Raw genomic sequence first — 18,119 nt, forward strand, 5'->3', positions numbered from 1 at the left:
TATACTCCTTTTTTCTTTTCCTTTTTATTCTGTAGGGCTAAACATTTTATGGTGAACTTTATTGAGGCCTCCTAAGTCATCTATTTGTTAAGTTGGTCTATGGGTTTCTTTTCTGCCTTGCTCCACGTTGTCACCCAACTCATTACAAATCTTACACATACACACCTATCCCCCCCCCCCCCGTACTCTTAAGTTGCTTCGTGTGTGTGACACTTGTGCGAAAGACTTGCAATGAAAGTGGTTTAGTTAAATTATTAGTCATCATGCCCAGTCAAAATTAGAAAAATGAAGTCAATTCTAAATTATCCTTGCTACTGGTAGATAGGGGGAACCATAAATAAATGAAAACCACAGATAATTATTACACTTGATATAAAATAATTTCATTTCTGTAAAATAATTTGAATTAAGGTTTATATACCAAATATTTTCTCTTTTCTGGCCTTCTGAGAATGCAGTGGAAAAACAATTGTCTCACTGACAGTGGGTAATAAATAACTGAAAATAAGAGTTCTACATTGAGTTTGGTTGGTGATGTTTATTTCAGAGGCCTTGGAGATCAAGTAACTAAATCAAAGTCGTGTGTGTAGTTGTTATAATTCTTATGATGAATAGCTGTTATGTTTAATGGCTTGACTATATGCCTGAAAAATTCAAGAAACACCAAAAATTGTAATCAGTGTATGCAACTTTGTGAAAATGACAACACATAGGAAATTTATTCATGTTTTTCACTGTGTGGTAAAAAGGGTTAATGTGAGACTGTTTTCTTCTTGAGAAATGATTATAAAATCTCATGATTAACTACATGGTGGTTTCTGCCCAGCTATTGTTGATCTTAACTCACTCTTTATATTATCATGTCTGCTTATTTTTTCTGACCTCTTTCTGCTTTTCATTCTTTTGATATTTCTCTTTGTTTTCAGTTTTCTTCATAATTCAGTATATAATAATGTATTGTTCACTGAATTTTTTGTTTGTTTTCTTTGAGGGCCGTCCATGTACCTTGGATTTATCTGCTCTGTAGACTTTGTTAATATTACAACAAATCAGTTATTATTGACCATAATTATTAGTGTAATTTTAATTTCTTTTACTTTATTTTCTTCCCAGATTCGCCTGAGTGACCTTATAGCAGCCAGAATCTTAAGGTATACAGATTTTGATACCTTAATTTACACCTGTGCTCCTGAATTTGACTTCATGGAAAAAGCGGTATGAACAGTTTTCTTTGTTTTTTTTCCTTCTCTACAGGTATGATGGTCTTTTGCTCTTAAGTTTTCCTTTTAGTCTGAAGCTCAAATTTTTTATTCAGAGACAACCAACTTTATCATTTTTTTACTATAATTTTTACTAATCATAAGCATTCCTTACCGGTTTTTTTTATGTGTAAAATGAGTAAACAGTGACCCCTATCTTAAAGAGTTCTTGATGATGGTTGAATGAGATAATCCAGGAAGAGTGCCTACCATACTATTTGATCCACAGTGAATTACTATTAGTACAGTTCAATTACTTTTAATAGTGTATGTCACTTAGAAGTATGGGACCACTCACGAAAAATAAATCTAAGTTCTTGTTTTGGTTTTTAAAAACTTTAGTTATGTTTCATTTAATACATCAAATATTATAAAAATCTTTAACAAAATGGTGCCGAGAAAGATATACTATTAATCATACATTATTCTCTTATCTATCCAACCAGTCATACATTTACTCAAAAACTATTATGAGCACTAATTATCTGTGAGGCTGTTGGCTGCAAAGAGGAAAATGGCTTGGCTTCTGCCTTCAAGAAAGTATTTAATTTAGTGACATGGTAAATCACTCTGACCACATTAATGGGTCATGAGAATTATTTAGCTGCTAATGTCATTTCAGTACTTATTCATATTTACAGTAAGTATGTAGGCTGACTTTCTTCCTTGTTCGCTCTAGTTTCACCAGTGAAAATAATGGAACTTTGCAACCCAGGAAATGATAATATAGGGCCTGGGGATCAGTAAACACAAAATTTAAAAATTAATATTATATAAATAAAGGAAAGATAAAACCAAAAGAAGGAGAAAAATAATATATAGCTAATTTTTGTTTTAATAGTTTTTACCGTTAAAACCTTTGGTACATTTGTATAACTTTTTATAATTTTCATTCTTGTATTAGAAGATGAAGGTTGATAAATATACATAATATTAACGGCAAAAACATTTTTACCTTTATGAAATTTCATTGTGACGTAAGTTTTTACTCACTTAATATAAAATTTAATAAATGACTTTTGAACAATTTGCTTTATTTCAGACTCCATTGAGATACACAAAGACATTATTGCTTCCAGTTGTTATGTTGATTACTTATTTTATCTTTAAAAAGGTATATTTAAAAATTTGTTATCATTTGCTTTTGGGTTCAAGATAAGGGCTATAATAGAATTGTAGTTCAGATTTCCATCTTATCAGAATTCCATCTTATTTTTAGGATGAACCCTTCCCCCATAAAACAGATTTCTTACTCAGATCTTTATCTAGTATTATGTGGGTTTTAGAAAGCCTCATTAGAAGAGATATTCTTATTTATTCTTTCAAAAGAAATTTGTCAGTTACCTACTATGTACCATGAACTATATTCACATTGTCAGTCCACTAGAACAAATAAAACAGGCCTGCTTCTATCTTGGAACTTACATTCTTGGTGGGTGTGGGTGCGGGGTGGGGCATTAAGCAAATAATCACACAATAACTAAAGAATTACAATTGTTATAGGTGCTGTGAAAGGAAGATGACAGTTTGGTAGCTTTTAAATATAAAGCACATTCAAGGAAGTCTTAATCCGCTTTAAGACCTTCACAGAAGAAATTCTACACACATTCTTTAAAAAGTCATTGTGTGTTCACTGTTTTCCCAACAAAAGAAAACATTATTAATGATAGAAGAAATAATATTCTAAAATACCTGTGACAGATTTTCTTGGTCTTGAAGTGGTATATCTGAAACCCTAAAGAACCTGGGTCTTAGTTTTTTGCAATTTTGAACCATCTTTATGATACTGTTTACAAGTCGTCTTAAGTCAGTATTGTTAATGCCCAGAATTCGTGATCCCAAAAGACCACCAGGGAGCCAAGTCTGATGTAAAAGCAAAGGAGCCTTTATTCTTGCTAGCTCCAGCTCAATCCCCTACCTGCACCGAGGACGCAGTGGTGAGATACCGGGGAGAGAAGAGAGAGTTTCAAAAAGACAAAGGTTTTATTGGGGCCTAGGGGCAGTTGGTGAGGTAATGGCTATGGCCTCAGCCGATTGGCTGGGGAAGGGTCCTGGGGAAGGGTCCGAGTCCTGTTAGGCAGGTGAGGGGGAGGTTACTCAAGGGGAGGAGGTGTGGTCAAGGTGAAGGACACAGAACAAGATGGAGTCGGCCGGCGTAGGCCCGCCCTTTCAAGTATGTATTTATCATAGACTTTTAAATAGATAGCAGGAGCATCTCTCTGCCACCATACCAGGGGTGGCCCTGATCCAACTAGTTTTCTATGTGTAAAGTCACGGTGCATACCTTGTGTGTGTGGTTGCAGTTCCCACATTTTCTCATTCCCGTGTTTTCATGTAAAATGTGAACAATTTATGAGAAGCCTCTGTCTCTACCTTGATCTCTGTTGTTTCTCCCTTGACCCAGTTCCCTAGGGACCACTTGGAAAGAGGCTAGAGGTAATGAGAAGGAATGGGTAAACTAGAGCAGTGTCCCCTGGGCTCTGCCTAGCTCTCCACTAGCCTGTTTCCATTCCATCATGGCAAACGGTGGTATTCTTCCAAGGCTACACTTAAAGGGGTAATGCAGGAATTAACTCTTCAGTGAAGAGACAGCTGGCATCCGAGAAGATGAGAGCTAGATCTACTATTACTATTTTTTAAAATTAAGATCCAAGACTCATAAACATAGTACTCACCCCCAGACATACCACAGCTCAAATGCATGTGCATTAGCATGTTCTCTCTCTCTTTCTTTCTCTCTCTTTGTCTCTTTCTCTCTCTCTCTCTCTTTCTCTCTCTCTCTCTCTCTCTCTCTCTCTCTCTCACACACACACACACACACACACACACACACACACACACACACACCCATCTCTGCAGCTTAACTCCTTTCTGCCTCCAGGTAAACCTCTCATCTTTATTTGTCCCATTGTGGTTTCTTTTTCACCTCAAGGATATTTCTGATCTAAATTTACATTTTCACTTGTGTGAAGTCACTTCTGGAAGAAAGAAAGAAGGCATATATAGTATGATTTTTCTGTGACACTACAGAATCTTAAACTCCCCTAAGTGCATATATTCTATCAACTATACCACCAAATAGGCTTCGTGCTTGCCTAAGTGACTAGAATCTCATTTATGTCACTTGAAACATTCATCCATAAAAAATGTTCTTGAACAAATGAGAGAAGTTAAAGATTCTAAACTTAGATTTAATTTTAAATTAGAGTTCAAATTTCACTCTATTTTTTTTCATTGTTTATTTCTAAGTTGTAAAGCGCATATCCTTCACAGTTTAAAATTTTAAGTTCCCCATAAGGTTTTTGTCTTACTGTTTAAGTTGCATAGGATTGTAGCTAAAGCCTCCTTGGCCCAATTTAGCCCCCACCTTCCCCTTCACTCCTCCTGCTCTCCTCCCTCCCTCAGCATCTTGTGGTACATTGTCAGAGGTGCTCACTGGCCTTCCCAGTGCTCACTCGTGGCTGAGATCAGGGAAGCAGATATGCCATAATAATTTTATAATAATCTGGAGTTTCAGTGAAGCAGGAGTATGGACTGCAGTGTGTGGAGCATGGAGGGAGGTGGGTAGGGGTGGGGGAGAGTTTCCCACTTTGCGTGGAAGGTTAAGATCCTCTCTGAAAGTACGTGGGAGAAGCAGCCTCCTTTATAGAAACTAATTCCCCACTTTCAGCCCACCTCCCTCCCAGTAAAATACAAACTTAAACTCTAGTAAAGAGTTGTCCACATGTAAGGGCTTAGAATTTTAATGTTGAAATGGACCTTAAAGATTTATCTCAACAGCGGGGGTGCCTGGGGAGCTCAGTCGGTTAAGCGGCAGACTTTGGCTCAGGTCGTGGTCTCATGGTTCATGAGTTTGAACCCTGCATTGGGCTCTTCTGCTGTAAGGAGCCCACTTTGGATCCTCTGTCCCCCTCTCTCTCTGCCCTCCCTGTCCCTACTCCCCCACCCACCCCCTTGTGCACTCTCCCTCTCTCTCTCAAAAATGAATAAACATTTTTTTAAAAAAGATTTACTCCGGGGCGCCTGGGTGGCTCAGTCGGTTAAGTGGCCGACTTCGGCTCAGGTCATGATCTCGCGGTCTGTGAGTTCGAGCCCCACGTCGGGCTCTGTGCTGACAGCCCAGAGCCCAGAGCCTGGAGCCCATTTCAGATTCTGTGTCTCCCTCTTTCTGACCCTCCCCTGTTCATGCTCTGTCTCTCCCTGTCTCAAAAATAAATAAAACGTTAAAAAAAAAAAAAAAAAAGATTTACTCCAACAATCCTTTCTTTTTTTTAATAGCAGAGGAACTTAGAATGGCAAGAAAATATTTGCCTGGGGCAAAGATGGGATTAAAGTGTTTCTGAGAACTCACGTTAACAATTAAGATACTTTTTCCTTGTGGGGGTGTTTACGTTAATGAACTGGAGCATTTTAAATGTCACATAATTCCTTAGAAAAGTTTATTCTATTCACAGGCTACTCGTGATATTTTATGTGTCTTATCTGCAAACACCTATCAAAGGTAATTATAATTGTTTTTAAATCATACTGTCTTCAGTTACTAAATACTGTAATATCAAATGAATGTATATTAAATCAGCATTTTGATTAAGAAAGACATGAACCAATCTTAGGTGTTCTCTTAAAAGACTGAATATATTATTCTTAGAGATTTCTTTTATGTGTTTGGACTTGTTTTGGAGATACTTATATTTGAATTAATTTAAAGTTTAAATCAAGTTAAACTTTAATATATGGCTAGAATTTAAAGTCCATAAACAGAAGTAAGCTAAAGTTTTATTTGGGCAGGTTTTTTTTGACTTTCAGAGAAAACATAATTATTTGTTTTTCTGCATAATCATGAAATAGTTTATTCTCCATTTATTGTAAAGCCATTTGCTGTATCACTTTTTTTTTTTTTTGGTGGTTTTAGTGAAGTCACTAGAATTATGGCATAAACATATGTGAGTAAAATAACTCAGATCACACATTGCAAAACATATGTGAGTAAAATAACTCAAATCACACATTGCTACCAGACATGAGAAGTAGATTGTGAAGAAAATTTCCTTCTGAGGAATATCTTAAGTTAAATTTTATACTTATAGCTGTATCATTAAATTTGATGTATTTAATGAAATTTATTTTTAGGACAGTTTTAGATTTACGGAATATTTGTGAAGTTAGTACAGAGAGTTTCCATGAGCTCCATACCCCATGCTTATATTTTCAGTAAAGCATTTCATATGGTTGCTAGAAGAGCTAAACAGAACCCTATGTTTGAAATGGTTAAATCTTATTTGTTGAAATCCAAATCGAGGCGCTTAATAGACCCATGTTCTGGGTCTTAAATCTTAATAGACTTTGTTCTGGTCAGGTAGAGACCAGGCAAATATGCCTTGATGCAGTAAAAAGAATGTTTTTAGAGCCATGGGAACTATTCACATAAAGAATATATGATGGCACCCGGGATATTTAATTGGATAATAGAGGATTGAGAAGTACTTTGTGACTGTCTTCAAATATTTGAGAGGGTACAGTGTGGAAGAGGACAGACTTGAGGGGACCAAAGGGTGGAAGATATTTAGCTCAAAGGAAGGAGGTGATTACAGTCCTGAAAGTGACAGCCTTGTGTGTGTGTATGGGCAGAGGAGTTTTTTAAATTACAAAAATAATACATGTGTACAGTAATACATTCAGATGAAATAATATTTCAAGAAAAGAGGAAATGTTTCCCTCCCTTAGAGCTACTACTCATTGGTGCTGATCGCAAATGGCTTCATATGTATCATTCTAGAAAACACTGCCAAAAACACAATAGTTTTATAAAAAATAGAATCAATATTGTTATGTAACTTTTTATTTTTATTTAACAGCTTATCTTGGGTATCTGCCTAGATCTTCCTCATACTTTGTAGTGGTCTCCACATTTTATTGTTCCTCATAGGAGTGATTACCAAGTACTTAGCTAGTCCCTCATCAATGAGCGTTAAGATTTTATTTATCTTTTTGTCATAACAACAAGTGCTAAGAGTAATGAACATTTCTGTACATATTTCTTTGCATACTTATTTTAATATTTAGAATATTTAGTATTAGAATATTTGAAATGGGACTTTTGAACCGTAATTTATAAATGTTTATAATTTGATAAATCCTGAGAACTCATGATGGGAGTGTCCATTTCTCTGTATCTCCATGAACACCAGTGTTATCAAACTGAACTTTTTCTCACAGGTAAAAAAAGAAAAAAAAAAAAAAAGGTGGGGGGAAGCAGGGGGGCTCATTTTATTTTATCCGTCTTTACCAGGGAAGTTTTACATCTTTCAAATGTCTGGTGTATTTGTATCTCTTGACCATTTGAAAATTGATTTGTAGGGTATTTTAATTTATATTATAGACAGTAACCTTTTGCCTATTACATGTATAACATTTCTTCTAGGATGTCAATTTATAGTTTATTAATGGTCTTTGCTTTATAGAAGTTTAGAATTTCTGTACAGTCACAACTATACATTTTCTGTGTTAATTTCCTTAGAAACACCCACATCAAAATCATTATATTACTTCCTCATATTTTCTTTCATAATGTTTATTTTTTGCCAAGTAATAAGTATATATTTAAAGTGTACAACACAATGACTTGATGTACATATATATTGCGAAGTGATCACCACAATCAAGTTGATTAATACATCTAACACCTATATCACCTCTCAGTTACCTTTTTGTATATGAGAATGCTTAAGATCCTTCCTTACTCTCAGCAAACTTTAAGTATACAATACAGTATTATTAACTATAGTCACTATTCTGTACATTCTTTTCTCAGAAATTTTTCATCTTACAACTAAAAGTTTGTATTTTTTGATGAACATCACCCGCGTCAGCCCCCACCCCACAGCCTCTGGCAACCACCATTCTACTCTGTTTCTGAATTTACTTTTTTTTTTTCTTTTTTAGACTCCACGTATATGTGATACCATAAAGGATTTGTCTTTCTTTGACCTATGTCACCTAGCTTAATGCCCTCCTGGTTCATCCATGTTGTCATAAATGGCAGAATTCCCTTTTTTTTTTTTAAGACTGAATAATATTCCCTTGCTTGTATATACCACATATTCTTTATCCATGTGTTCAGTGACATCACTTCAGCTGCTTCTATATCTTGGCTATTATGAATAATGCTGCCATGAACATGGAAGTGCAGATATCTCTTCAAAATATGGATTTTGATTCCTTTGGATATGTTCCCAGGGGTACAGTTCTCTTTTTAGTTTTTTGAGGAGCCTCCAATACCGCTTTCCATAATGACTGTACCAGTTTACATTCCCACCAACTGTACACAGGGTTTCCCTTTTCTCTGTGTCCTCATCAACACGTATCTTTTGTCTTTGATTATAGCCATTCCAATAGTAGTGAGGTGATATCTCGTTGTGGTTTGGAATTGTATTTCCTGGATGATTAATGAAATTGAGCACATTTGCATTTTTCCTGTTCTCCTTCAGAAAAAAATGTCTCTTCAGGTCTTTTGCCCATGTTTAAATCAGGTTATTTATTTATTTATCGCCATTGGGTTGTATGAGTTCCTTATTTACTTCAGCTATTAACTCCTTATCAGATACACAGTTTGCAAATATTTTCACCCCTTTCATAGGTTGCCTTTTCATTTTGTTGATGGTTTCCTTTGCTGTGCAGAAACATTTTAGTTGATGTGGTCCCACTGGTTTATTTTTGCTTTTGTTGATGGTGCTTTTGGTGTCAGACTCAAAAACTCATTGTGAAGATCGATGTCAAGGAGGTTTCTCCCTGTTTTTTCTCATAGGAGTTTTATGGTTTGAAGTATTACATTTAAGCTTTTCATCCATTTCAACTTAATTTTTGTGAGTGGTACAAAGTAGGAGTTTAATTTCATTCTTTTACATGTGAATATCCAGTTTTCTAAGCATCATTTATTGAAGACACTATCCTTTTCCCATTGTGTGTTAGTGCCCTTATCAAAGATAAATTGACCATATACACATAAGTTTGTTTGGGGACTCTATATTCTGTTTCATTGGTCCATGTATCCACTTTTATGCCTGTACCATACTGTTTTGATTACTATACTTTTGTGATATAGTTTGAAGTGAATAACTATAATACCTGCAGCTTCATTCTGCTTTCCCAAGATTATCTTGGAAATTCAGGGTCTTGTGTTGTTCCATATGAAATTTGGGATCATTCTTTCTGTATCTGTGAAAAATGTCATTGGAATTTTGATTGGGATTGCTTTGAATCTGTAGATTGCTTTGGGTAGTATGGATATTTTAACATTAATTCTTCCAAACCAAGAACATAGGATATCTTTCTATTTGTGTAGTCTTCAGTTTCTTTCATCAGTGTCTTACAGTCGTCAGTGTAGAGGTCTCTCCTTGGTGAAATGTACTCCTTCCTAAGTGCTTTATTGTTTTTGATGCTATTATAAATGAGATTGCTTTCTAAATTACCCGTTCAGATAGCTCACTGTGATTGTGTGGAAATGCAACTGATTTTTATATGTTAACTTTGTATTCCACAAATTTACTGAATTCATTTATTAGTTTTAACAGTTTTTTGGTGGGGTCTTTAGGGTTTTCTGTACGTAAGATCACATCATCTGCAAACAGTTTTACTTCTCCCTTTCTTATTTCTTTTATTTATTTTTCTTGCCTAATTGCTCTGGTTAGGACTTCCAATACAGTGCTGGAGGGAAATAGAGTGGGCACCCGTGTCTTGTTCCTCGTATTTGTGGGAAAGTTTTTGAGGTTTTCAACATTGAGTATGAAGTTAGCTGTGTGCCTTTTTTTTTTTTAATTTAATTTAATTTTATTTTATTTTTTTTTCAACGTTTATTTATTTTTGGGACAGAGAGAGACAGAGCATGAACGGGGGAGGGGCAGAGAGAGAGGGAGACACAGAATTGGAAACAGGCTCCAGGCTCTGAGCCATCAGCCCAGAGCCTGACGCGGGGCTCGAACTCATGGACCGCGAGATCGTGACCTGGCTGAAGTCAGACGCTTAACCCACTGCGCCACCCAGGCGCCCTGTGTGTGCCTTTATTGTGTTGAGGTACATTCCTTTTGTACCTAATTTGTTGAGAATTTTTATCATGGAGGGGTTTCGAATTTTGTCAAATGCTTTTTCTGTGTCTGTTGAGATAATCAGATGGTTTTTATTCTTCATTCTCTTAAAGTGGCACATCAAATTTATTGATTTGTATGTATTGTACTATCCTAGCATTGCAAAGATAAATCCCACCTACTCATGGTGTGTGGTCCTTTTAATATGATGTTGAAATAGGTTTCTGGTATTTGTTGAAGTTTTTTGCATCTATGTTCATCAGGGATATTGGCCTACAATATTCTTTTCTTTTATCATCCTTGTCTTGCTTCAGTATGAGGGTAATGCCAGCCTTATAAAATGAGATTGGGAGTGTTCCTTCCTCTTAAATTTGTTGGAAGAATTTGAGAAGGATTAAATAAGGATTAATCCTTATTTAAATGTTTGGTAGAATTCTCCAGTGTAGCCTTCTGGCCCTCCACTTCTTTTTGTGGGGAGATTTTTGGTTACTTATTCAGTCTTCTTACTAGTTTTAAGTCTATTCAGATTTTCTATTGCTTTGTAATTCAGTCTTTGTAGGTTGTATGTTTCTAGGAATATGTTTCTTTGAGATGTCCAATTTGTCGGTGTATAATTGTTCATAGTAGTCTCTTACGATCCTTTGTATTTTTGTGGTATCAATTTTAATGTCCCCACTTTCATTTGTGATTTTATTTATTTAAATCTTCTCTGTTTTTTTTAGTCTTACTAAAGGTTTATTAATTTTGTTTATCTTTTCAAAAAAAACTAGCTCTTAGTTTTATTGATGTTTTCTATTGTTTCTTGTCTCTTATTTCATTTATTTCTATTATGATCTTTGTTATTTCTTTCCTTTCGGTAATGTTGGGCTTCATTTGTTCTTCTACTTCCTTGAGGTATATAATTGTTTATTTGAAATATTTTTTTCTTAATATAGGCATTTACCAGGATAAGCTCCCCTCTTAGAACTGCTTTTGCTTCATTCCATGTTTTGGTATGTTGTGTTTTTATTTCATTTGTTTCAAGATATTTTTTATTTTCTTTTGATTTCTTCTTTGATCCATCGATTGTTCAGGATTAGGTTGTTTAATTTCCATGTATTTATGAATTTTCTTTCTTTCCTACTATTATTGATTTTCTAATGTCATACTATTGTGGTCAGAAAAGATACTTGTTATGATTTTAGTCTTCTTAAATTTATTGACCTGTTTTGTGACCTAACATAGGATCTATCCTAGAGAATGTTCTGTGTGCATCTGAGGAGAATGTGTATTCTACTGCTGTTGATGAAATGCTCTGTATATATTTGTTAGGTCCATTTGGTCTAAAGTGTAGTTCAAGTCCAATATTTACTCACTGATTTTCTGTCTGGATGATCCATCCATTGTTGAAATTGGTATTGAAATCCTCTACTGTTTTGCATTGCTTTCTCATTCTCCTCTCTGATCTATTTATATTTGCTTAATTTATTTAGGTGTTTTGATGTTGGATGCATATAGATTTATAGATATAGATGTATATATATATATATATATACACACACATATGTATAGATGTATATATATATATATATACACATATGTATAGATATATATGTATATCACATATATATGTATATATACAGGCATATATATATACACACATATATATGTATGCATATATATGATGCTTATATAGTATGCATATGTATGTATGATATGTATGCATATATATATTATATATATATATTATATATATGATATATAGAGTTACCCCTGCTTTCTTTTTATTTCCATCTGAGTGGAATATCTTTTCTCATCCCTTCACTTTCACTTTATGTGTGTCCATAAAGCTAAAATGAGTTTCTTTTTTAAAAAATTTTTTATTTAAATTATCTGTACACCTCATGTGGGACTTGAACTCACAACCCCAAGATCAAGAATCACATGCTCTTACAACCATTTTACATATATGCATCTACATTTATAAATCTATATGCATCCAACAGCAAAACACCTAAATAAATTAAATTATGTATAATTTGTTTAGCCACTCTCTTTGGGTTGGAGAATTAAATTCATTTACATTTAAAATAATTGTTGATAGATAAGGACTTCTTTTGCCACCTAGATGCTTTCTGTTTCATAGTTCCTTTCTTCTCATGCTGTCTTCCTTTTCCATACTGGTATGCTTTGTTTCCTTTCTCTTAATCTTTTGTGTATCTACTGTAGTTGTTTGCTTTATGGTTCTCATGAGGCTTATTACATAATACATCTTGTAAGTGTCTCTTTTAAGCCAATAAAAACTTAACTTCAATCACATACAAAATCTCAGCTTTTTTCTTTCACTTCCCCTTTTTATCCTTTTGATGTCACAATTTAGATCTTTCTGTGTGGTATCCATTAACAAATTATTACGGCTCTATTTATTTTTAAATACTTTTGTCTTTTTACCTTTATGCTAGAGTTAAGTGATTATATACCACTATTACAACATTAGAGTATTCCTAATTTGTGTAGTTAACTTTCCAGTGAGTTTCATATTTTCATATATGTTTAGGTTACTAATTAGCATTCTTTCATTGTGGCATAAATAACTTCCTTTAGCATTTTTTTAAGGCAAGTCTAGTGGTGATGAACTCACTCAGCTTTTGTTTGTCTGAGAAAGTTATTTCATTTTATCTGAGGGATAGCATTGCTGGGTAAAGTATTCTTAGTTGGAAGATTTTTTTTAGATTTCTTATTTTTGAGAGAGAGGGAGGGGGAGAAAGAGAATTCTAAGCAGACTCTGCGCCAGCAGCAGAGAACCCAGCATGGGCTTGGTCTCACCATGAGATCGTGACCTGAGCTGAAATCAAGTCAGGCGCTTAACCACCTGAGCCACCCAGATGCCCTGCTTTGTTGGCAGATTTTTTAGTGTGAGCATTTTGAATATAACATCTTATCCTCTCCTGACCTGCAAGGTTTCTGCTGAGAAATCTGCTAATGGCCTTAGGGGGGTTCCCTTTTATGAGATAATTACTGCTTTGACAGTTTATTCTTTGTCTTTCGTTTTGACAATTTCATTATGATGGGTCTAGTGAATTTGGGGGGAGGGGTTAATTTGTATTGGTACCTGGAGCCTCATGTGCTTGGATATCTAGATCTCTCCAGATTTGGCAAGTTTTCAGCTGATCTTTATTTTTTTTTTTTTAATTTTTTTTTTTAACGTTTATTTATTTTTTGAGACAGAGAGAGACAGAGCATGAACGGGGGAGGGTCAGAGAGAGGGAGACACAGAATCTGAAACAGGCTCCAGGCTCTGAGCTGTCAGCACAGAGCCCAACGCGGGGCTCGAACTCATGGACCGCGAGATCGTGACCTGAGCTGAAGTCGGACGCTTAACCGACTGAGCCACCCAGGCGCCCCTCAGCTGATCTTTAAATAAGATTCCTGTCCTTTCTCTTCTCCTTGTTGGACTGCCATAATATAAATATTGTTTCTTCTGATGGTGTTCCATAATTCACATAAACGTTCTTCACTCATTTTCATTCTTTTTTTTTTTCTCTTCTCACTGGTAATTTCAAATTAATCACTGTTCAAGTTCCCATGTTTTTGCTTCTGCTTGATCAGGTATGGTATTGATGCTGTATATTGCATTTTTCATTTAATTTATTGTATTTTTTGGCTCTAGAATTTGTTTGGTTCTTTTTATAGTTTCTAGCTGTTGAACTTGTTTTATTCATGTATTGTTTTCCTAATTTTATTTAGTTGTCTGCACTCTCTGTAGTTCACTGATCTTTCTTAAAACAATTATTTTGAATTCTTTGGCAATTCATAGATCTCCATTTCTGTGGGGTCAGTTACTGGAAAATTATTGTGTTCCTTTGACTGTGTTATACTTCCGTGATTTTTCATTTCTTGTAGCCTTGCCTTGATCTCTTCAATTTCATGGAGCAATCACCTCTTTCAGATTTTAGGGTCTGGTTTGGTGAGGAAAGACCTTTACCTGCAGGTGGGTGCAAGGAGCCAGGTAAGGTGTGCTGTTTCCATTCTTGGGGAAGGCTCAACACTGTAGTATTTGTGCAGCTCTATCAGCTGAGGTTAGCGTCAGTGAAGATTGCAGGCGTCTTCAATGACCAAGGCTGTGGATGTCTGTAATGGTGGTGATCTGCTGGGATCTGCAGTGGTGAAACTTCTGGGGACCACTTGATCTTTTCTCCCATGGTGCACGTTGTGGTCAAGGTATCTTGACCACCGGTATCTCCTTTGGCACTGGGTTTGTCTTGTGGGTGCCCTTGTGGTCGTGGTGGCAGTGGTGTTTGATGCGTGGGTGACCATGGGACAGCTGTGTTCCTGGGGATTGGAACTCGTGTGCTTGCAGAGCAATGGCGGCTCTGGGCTCCAGCAGTTCTGGCTAGCCCCCTGTAGTGGTGAATCTGGTTCCTAAGATGTGAGTGTACGTGGAGCAGGCACAATTCGGGGACTGCAGCCTGGGCATTCATGGAGAAACAATGGCTTCAGGGTGCGGGGCACTGGCTGGCTCACGTTGGTGACAATTTGCAGGACACGGATGTGCATCAAATGACCGTAAGGCTGGGGTCTGGAGTGCAGGCACTCATAAAGCAACAGTGGGTCTGGGGTTCTGGCTAGCCTGCAGCAGCATTGGTTTCACACCTGAGGCATTGGTGTTTGCAGAGCAGCCACAGAGGTCTGAAATGCTGGCGTACGCAGAGTGGCCATGTCTCTCTACCTGATACGCACAGGGCTTGTGTGAGGGCTTGTGCGGGACGGCAGCCCTGCCTCCAGAGCGGTGCAATGGCAGCTCCTGCTGGGAGCGGTGCCACAGTGTTTTCCTCCCAAGGGTTTCTGAGTGCTTTCTTGTTTGAAAAATACCTTTACTTAGCCCTCACATTAAGTTGATGGTTTGTTTAATAGGTATTCCTGGAATTTTTTTCAGCATTTTGTAGATGTTGCTTTATCGTTTTCTAGCATTGAGCATTACAGATGAGAATTTTTTTAAGTTTGTTTATTTTAAGAGAGAGAGTGCGAGAGAGTGCATAGGCTGGGGAGGGGCAGAAAGGAAGAGAGAGAATCCCAAGCAGACTCCATGCTGTCAGCACACAGCCTGAGCCAGGGCTCAAACCCATGAACGGTGAGATCATGACCTGAGCCAAAATCAAGAGTTGGACGCTCAACCAACTGAGCCCCTACACATGAGAAATTTTATATAAAGTTTTGCTCTCTGGAAATTTATAGAGTTTTAAGATATGCATGTGCATATGTACGTGTGGCTGTGTGTGTACTTTATATGTTTGTTAACTTGTAGGACATTTAAATTTGAACATTCACATCTTTCTTTACCTCAGAGAATTGTAGGGTCTCTTCATCTTGTGCTTAGCCTCTCTTTTTTGAAAATCTGTTGTTGCTTTTTATCAATTTAATTTCTTTAATTTTTATCTATTAATTTTTCTGTTTGCAGATTTGGTTGTATATTCACATTTTAAATTAGCTACTAGATTTATTCACATCAGTGGCTATTCTCAAGGCCTCTCCTCTGCACAAGGCAATTCAACAGAATGCTGTTGTGCCCAGATTTCAGGACCAGTGGGAAGCCACACCCCCTGGCCCCTCCCTCCACTGAGCAAGTCAGGAAGGGGCCTCAATGGAAGCAGAGTAATTTGGTGATTGCAATGCTTTCCTGACAAGCCTTCCCCTGACCAGCCTTTAAAAATAAAAAATAAAAAGTAAAAAAAATCTCTGGATCTGTGTGTGCCCTTGAACTTCCCTTACTTCGTACTTTCTTACTTAAACTGTGTAACTTTTCTCTCCAAACCCAAATCCATATTAGAAGAAGGCCTCTCTGCATGTAAAACTGAAGTCTCCAGTCTTCTCAGTGGAACAATGAAATAGTTCTGTACCTGTTGTGTGAGTCTAACATGCAGCCTAAGAGGAGAAGGGCAATGTTTACACTGTTAATGCCCTGTGTTCCCTGCACAGTGCCTAGAGCTCAGTAGGTACACCATACAAATCTTGTAAACTTTTAGACATAAGCTTTTCTGGAAATAAAAATATTTATATGCTTTACCCAATAATGTTTATTCTAGAAATTTATCCTAAGGAAGTATTCAGGGATGCTCAGGGTTTTATGTACAAGGATGTTCATGGTACTTACAGTTGTCAAAAATGAAAGTAACTCAAAAGTCCAGCAGTACTTATCTAAAACAATATATATGCTTGTCATGGTTGAATATTTAATATAAATTCTTTTTTAAAAATTCACACAGAGGTACAATCTCCTGCAATCAGTAAACCTATTTTATCTTAACCAAAGCATGGCTTTTTTATATACCTTAAATAGGATAACTGTCAATCCTGCCTTCATATTGCTGTAAATTTTAGTGATATTGTCTAACATTTTTATTTTTTTTATTCATGTTACTGAATAGTTTAAAGAGAATCAAATTTATTGATCAAATATTGATTCAAAAATTTATTGAATCAAATTTATTGATTATGCAGTTTATTTTTATGTAATCATAGTGGACATTCAATAAATACAGAATGTTTTTTATTCCAGAAAACAGCTCCTTGAACATGGTGAGGTAAGGCTTTCATTTTAATCTCTGCTGTATTTGTGTGTTAAATTCTAGTTCAAGGGTAATTCACAAAGGTACTGCCTTGCACTGTCAGTCATGCTTCTGTGGTTCAGCACTGGTAATACATTTTGTCAATCCTTCCCATGCTTCCGTCTGCTCTTTTGAACAGTAGGAAGGATTTGAAAACCAGAAGGCTCATTGACGACCACGGAGCATAATTAAATTACCTTCATTAATTCATTCATTCTTTTATCCGTTCAATAATAAAAGCATTAAATTCCTAGCCCACTGAGCCTATAGCTCTAGTCAGCTAGAGCCTATCCAGGTGGATACCCGTGGCCCTGTGACTGGTGGCCTGCTGCCACACATGGACTTGATGGTCAGTCAGCTACAATCTTAGCAGTGTTCCCGGACACAGAAGGTGGAATAGCAATGTTTCTGCCCTCAAATGTGTATAGTTTTTCAACAGACATGATGCAAACAAGACAACATTTTATATGGTGCTAAATTATTTTGTGGCATATGAAGAGAAAGCTCATCAGGGGCTAGAAATAAGATTTCCTAAGTATTAGCACTTTGAGTCTTAAGGGTAAGGTCAAATTTACAAGAGAGGGCAATTGAATTTGAACCTAATGAAAACAGCCTATAATGATAATGAATATTTTATAGTAGTTACTATGTGCCATGTACTGTGCTGTTTAATTCTCATAATATTATTCCCACTTCGCAAATAAGAAAATTATGTTAATTAGATGATAGTAGCTTTTACGGAGACAAACACTAACATTTCAGTAACTTAACTCAGTAGAAGTTTAATTGTTTGCTGACATAAAGTTAAAACTAGGAGTTCCTGGTTAGCAGGTGGCCCTCCAACAGGCAGTGATTGAGGAACCCAGATTCCTTCCATTTATAGCTCTGCCATCTTCAGCGTGTGGCTTCTGGGGCCCATGTACTTGTCTGCCTCATGTCAGCACAGGAGAAGGAACAGGGAAGAGCCTGCACTGGAGGATCGATGCGCTTGTCTGCATTGAATCAGCAAAGGAGAAAGAAGAGGGAAGAGGGTGCTCTGGAGGTTTTGTAAGGGCTAGGCCTGGAAATGGAAATGTGAACTTCCTGCCTGCAGCTGGAACTCAGGCATGCGGCCACGCCTGACTGCCGGGGAGCTTGGGAAATGAAGTCTAGCTGCCTGTCTGAGAAGAAAAGCAAAGAGGTCTGGGCCACGGAGT

General features: G+C 36.5%; 1 protein-coding gene across 1 annotated transcript in view; it reads left to right on the plus strand.

Moving 5' to 3' along the window:
* DPY19L2 (dpy-19 like 2) overlaps nucleotides 1-18,119 on the plus strand; it is a 95,083-nt gene that overhangs the window by 58,631 nt on the left and 18,333 nt on the right. Inside the window, exons 14-17 of the mRNA XM_015065059.3 lie at nucleotides 1,114-1,215; nucleotides 2,302-2,373; nucleotides 5,714-5,760; nucleotides 16,875-16,899. Coding sequence (XP_014920545.2) covers nucleotides 1,114-1,215; nucleotides 2,302-2,373; nucleotides 5,714-5,760; nucleotides 16,875-16,899 — 246 coding nt within the window. The remainder of the gene's footprint in view (nucleotides 1-1,113; nucleotides 1,216-2,301; nucleotides 2,374-5,713; nucleotides 5,761-16,874; nucleotides 16,900-18,119) is intronic.

Source organism: Acinonyx jubatus, chromosome A2 (assembly GCF_027475565.1).
Source record: "Acinonyx jubatus isolate Ajub_Pintada_27869175 chromosome A2, VMU_Ajub_asm_v1.0, whole genome shotgun sequence".
Lineage (NCBI taxonomy): Eukaryota > Metazoa > Chordata > Mammalia > Carnivora > Felidae > Acinonyx > Acinonyx jubatus.